This window comes from Volvox carteri, assembly GCF_000143455.1.
Source record: "Volvox carteri f. nagariensis unplaced genomic scaffold VOLCAscaffold_24, whole genome shotgun sequence".
NCBI classification, from domain to species: Eukaryota; Viridiplantae; Chlorophyta; class Chlorophyceae; order Chlamydomonadales; family Volvocaceae; genus Volvox; species Volvox carteri.
In genome coordinates this window covers 823,665-827,064 of record NW_003307567.1, presented here as the reverse complement: position 1 = coordinate 827,064, position 3,400 = coordinate 823,665, and the positions used below count along the sequence as shown (strand labels likewise).

General features: G+C 57.5%; 1 protein-coding gene across 1 annotated transcript; it reads left to right on the top strand.

Moving 5' to 3' along the window:
• Window positions 1–254: 254 nt before the first annotated feature.
• On the top strand, window positions 255–1,896 carry VOLCADRAFT_47673 (uncharacterized protein; the record flags this gene model as incomplete). Its single annotated transcript, XM_002951562.1, has 4 exons — window positions 255–356; window positions 776–889; window positions 1,506–1,592; window positions 1,804–1,896. Coding segments are annotated over 4 exons (396 nt in total), but the record flags the coding sequence as incomplete, so codon positions are not given.
• Between the last annotated feature and the right edge of the window lie 1,504 nt (window positions 1,897–3,400).

The window sequence follows — 3,400 nt, the reverse complement described above, 5'->3', positions numbered from 1 at the left end:
TGCTTTCGTAGCCTCATCAGCTAATCTTACCCTCGCTGCTGGGCTACGTGTGTTACTGCTGTTGTCGATGCTGCAGCAGCCGCTTGTGTTGCCGTTTTAGCGTAGCTGGGGTCGATTTGTGGTTGTCATTGCTGTTGCTGCTCATTGCCTGCAGGGGCTCCCTGTCGTCGTATGCCTACGTGTTGTTGTGCATATGGCTACTGCAGCAGCGACAGCCAGCCATCCTACCAGTGCTGCAGCAGCGCGAGCCCCATACTTACGACACGACGGTTGGACCCTGGCGCTGCTCGTACAACGACCGCATCGAGGATGTCAAGAATTTTGGTGCAAGCAACAAGGAGACTCTCGCAGAGCTGGTGCGTGGGTTGGGTATTCAGGATTGGCTAAGATTGGGTATGGTTGGAAATGGAGAGCCAGAAACGGACAGGAACCTGCACCCAGGAATCTGCACCCGACATGCGCACAACGGTAAGATGTGACAAATGTCAATGACCCCTTGCGGAAGGCCCTCGGCCACAGCTATAGCTCGTAACGCACGCGTGCGCAGCTTTCCAGCCTTCCAATTTTATTTATACAGTCATCCTTCTGATTGCCTTCCCTCGTCTTGCGGTTCGTTCGTTCGCACTCGGCGTGTGGTGGGCATCCACAGAGCTTTGTTGTTCCATCCCCTGGGACCGCACTTTGCTTGTGCTTCCGGTGTTTTTATCGGTGTAACCATCGGCGGTGTTGGCCTTCATGGCACACCTGTTATGCTCCCAACACACACGCTGCGCAGTTGGTGGCATTTTTCGACCATTGGGCTTGGCGCCACGACTACAACGGTTCCGTGGTGTGTGTGCGCACGGGTGGCACGATGCCCAAGGCTGCCAAGGATTGGACCAAGCGGCAGGTATGTTTTTAGTCATCAGCGACTCTACGGGGGCGGGACACTGTTTTGGTCAGGATGCACAGCGAGTAGGTGCGTGCGTATTGCTGCGTCTTTCCGCCTGTATACCATAGATGTGCCTTCTGTGCTTGTGTGTGCACTCGTGGCGGCGTAAAGGTTAAGACCAACTCGTGGTTGGAATTGGTACACTGGTGGTGTCAACCTAGGCGACCGTGTTGGTGAGTGTTATTGGGTGTTGGGAAGTAACGGAAATGGTACAGCTGGCCTGCACCCCGCCATGGGACGGTGGTTCTGACCCCCCTCAGCATGTGTACATATCGCGGGCTCAGATCAGCCTCAGGACGAGGGCGTTATCGGAAAGAAAAACCGCTATATTGTGTTGTGCCCTGGTAAGGTGGCAAGGGATTGTGCGTGCGAGCACCCTCAGATGCAGAAGGGGCCGGCCTACTTTGGGTGCGCTAAGCCTTCTTTACGAGGAAGGGAATGCGAGCACCACCAGGGCCTTCCGTTTTCTATGTAATTGTGTCAGCCACTGCCACCGTAATCCTCCGCTAACATGCCACGGCAAACTTCCTCGCGCAAGCTCACGTGTAAAATCTTCTACTCATAACCGCTGCAGGGTAACGAGCGGCACCTGATGTGCATTGAGGACCCCTTTGAGCTCAGCCACGACCTGGGCCGCACCATCGACAAGGCGGCCGTGCAGGTCAGTCAGTGTCCCGCTGTGACTCCGCAGCCTCGCTTGCGGGTGGCTTGGGGTGTTACAAGGAACATGGGGCCACCCTCTGCCCGTTGGCTATGCGTCTTTCCTCCTCTAATATCCCAACAACTGCCATCATCGACTTCCCCGTTGCAAGAGCCGAGAGCCGCCCTTACGAACTGTTTAATCGCAACCGATGGTTTAAACATCATCGCAGGTTCTGCGGCGCGAATTTGAACGCGCAGCTCGTATTTTCGCATCCAACCCGGATCCCCTGTCGGAGTTGTTGGCTCCCTTGACACCCGAGGAGGAGGCCGCCGTGGCTGCGGCGCTGCAGAGCCGCAGGAAGGCATCCAAAGACAAGGAGCGGGCGAAGGAGAAGCTCGCAGCTGCGGCGGCAGCCGCGGCCGCGGCTGGGGATGGAAGCCTCGATGGCGCTGCTGGTTGCGGCGACGGCGGCGGCGCTGACGGCTCAGTGGCCGCAGCAGGATCTGAGGACGGTGTGGCAGTTGGAAGGAGCAGTCAGGAGCTGGACGGCTCGGACGGCGACGACTGGTCTGGGAATGCGCAGCCCCGCGGGGCGGTCCAATGGGACGCATCGGACATGGCAGTGGATGCAGAGGTTGAGATGGAGGCGGAGTCGGCGGGTCCTCGGAGCTCGACTTCGGGGGATGGTGCTGCATCCGGTGATGTTGATGGTTAGGCGTCGTGCGGCCGTGTGCAAATGGAAGATTGGACGGGTGTAGGAGCCGTTGCCGGTTGGTTGCTGTCTGTGCGAGTGTTTTGCTGGGTTTGGCTTGGCGCGTATTTGTGGTCAGTTCGAAGGGTGCGCGCCGGCTTGTAGGAAGGTGCGGATGGCCCGATCGAATGCCAGCGTTTCTACTTCGTGGGATGATTGTTTGGAATATAATGAAACCGAAGGGTGTTTTGTTCACGCACGCGCACGCGCGCACGTCGCTTGCGACGAAGAGAGCAAGTTTTCAGCCATTTTTTCGCGTGCGTCTATCACGTGCCGCTGTCCGTCACTCACGGCTGTGGCGTTATCTGCGCAAGGCGACACAAATTGTGCGGCAATGCGGGGCTATGATGGCACGAGCAGAGCGTGAGTAATGATCGAGAGGAGGTTTTGGCCTGGCCTGAGGCTTTGGGGTGCACAATATTAAGCCTGTATATGGTGTGAAAGAAAAAGAAGCGGTGAGTAGCAGTGGTGGTGCATCAGGAGGAAGGCTAGGCCATGCGGCCACATGATGTCAGCTGGAGGGTGGGGCTCAATGAGGCAGCTGGCGATGAGTATGCGCAGGTGAACGTCTTTTTAGGGCGCATGGTGTGCATTGAGCTTGTTTCTGCATGTTGCAGCCATAGGCAGGGGCGGAAAGGGGCATGTCCTGGTTCCCGCCGAGGGTACCCGTCATCATTAGCCGATCAGGTCCGCTCGCTGGAGCTTTGGGGGCCGGCGTGGGTCGCTGCTTCTGTGATGTGGATGAGATCGTATCGCGAGCGAATTGAGCGATAGCGCGCGTATGGACATGTGATGGAGAGCGCATTTTGCTTGCTTGGTTTGGGAGCCCTGCGTTGCAGAGTTGGCTGCGTGGCTTGAGCAGCAGGCTCGCGTGTTTTTGTCGTTTGCTGGAGAGAGGTTTTGCATAATACGGAGAGGGACGCGTCGCGATATTATGGAGGAGGCGGCCCCTCATTTCTCAAGGGTGCAGGCTCCGCGCGATCGTGTAGAGCATCGATGTTTGGTGTTTTGAGTACCGTGGTGTACGCGCGCAGGGGCTTGCAGGCTTGCATTCGGTGGACGACCGTAGAAAAGC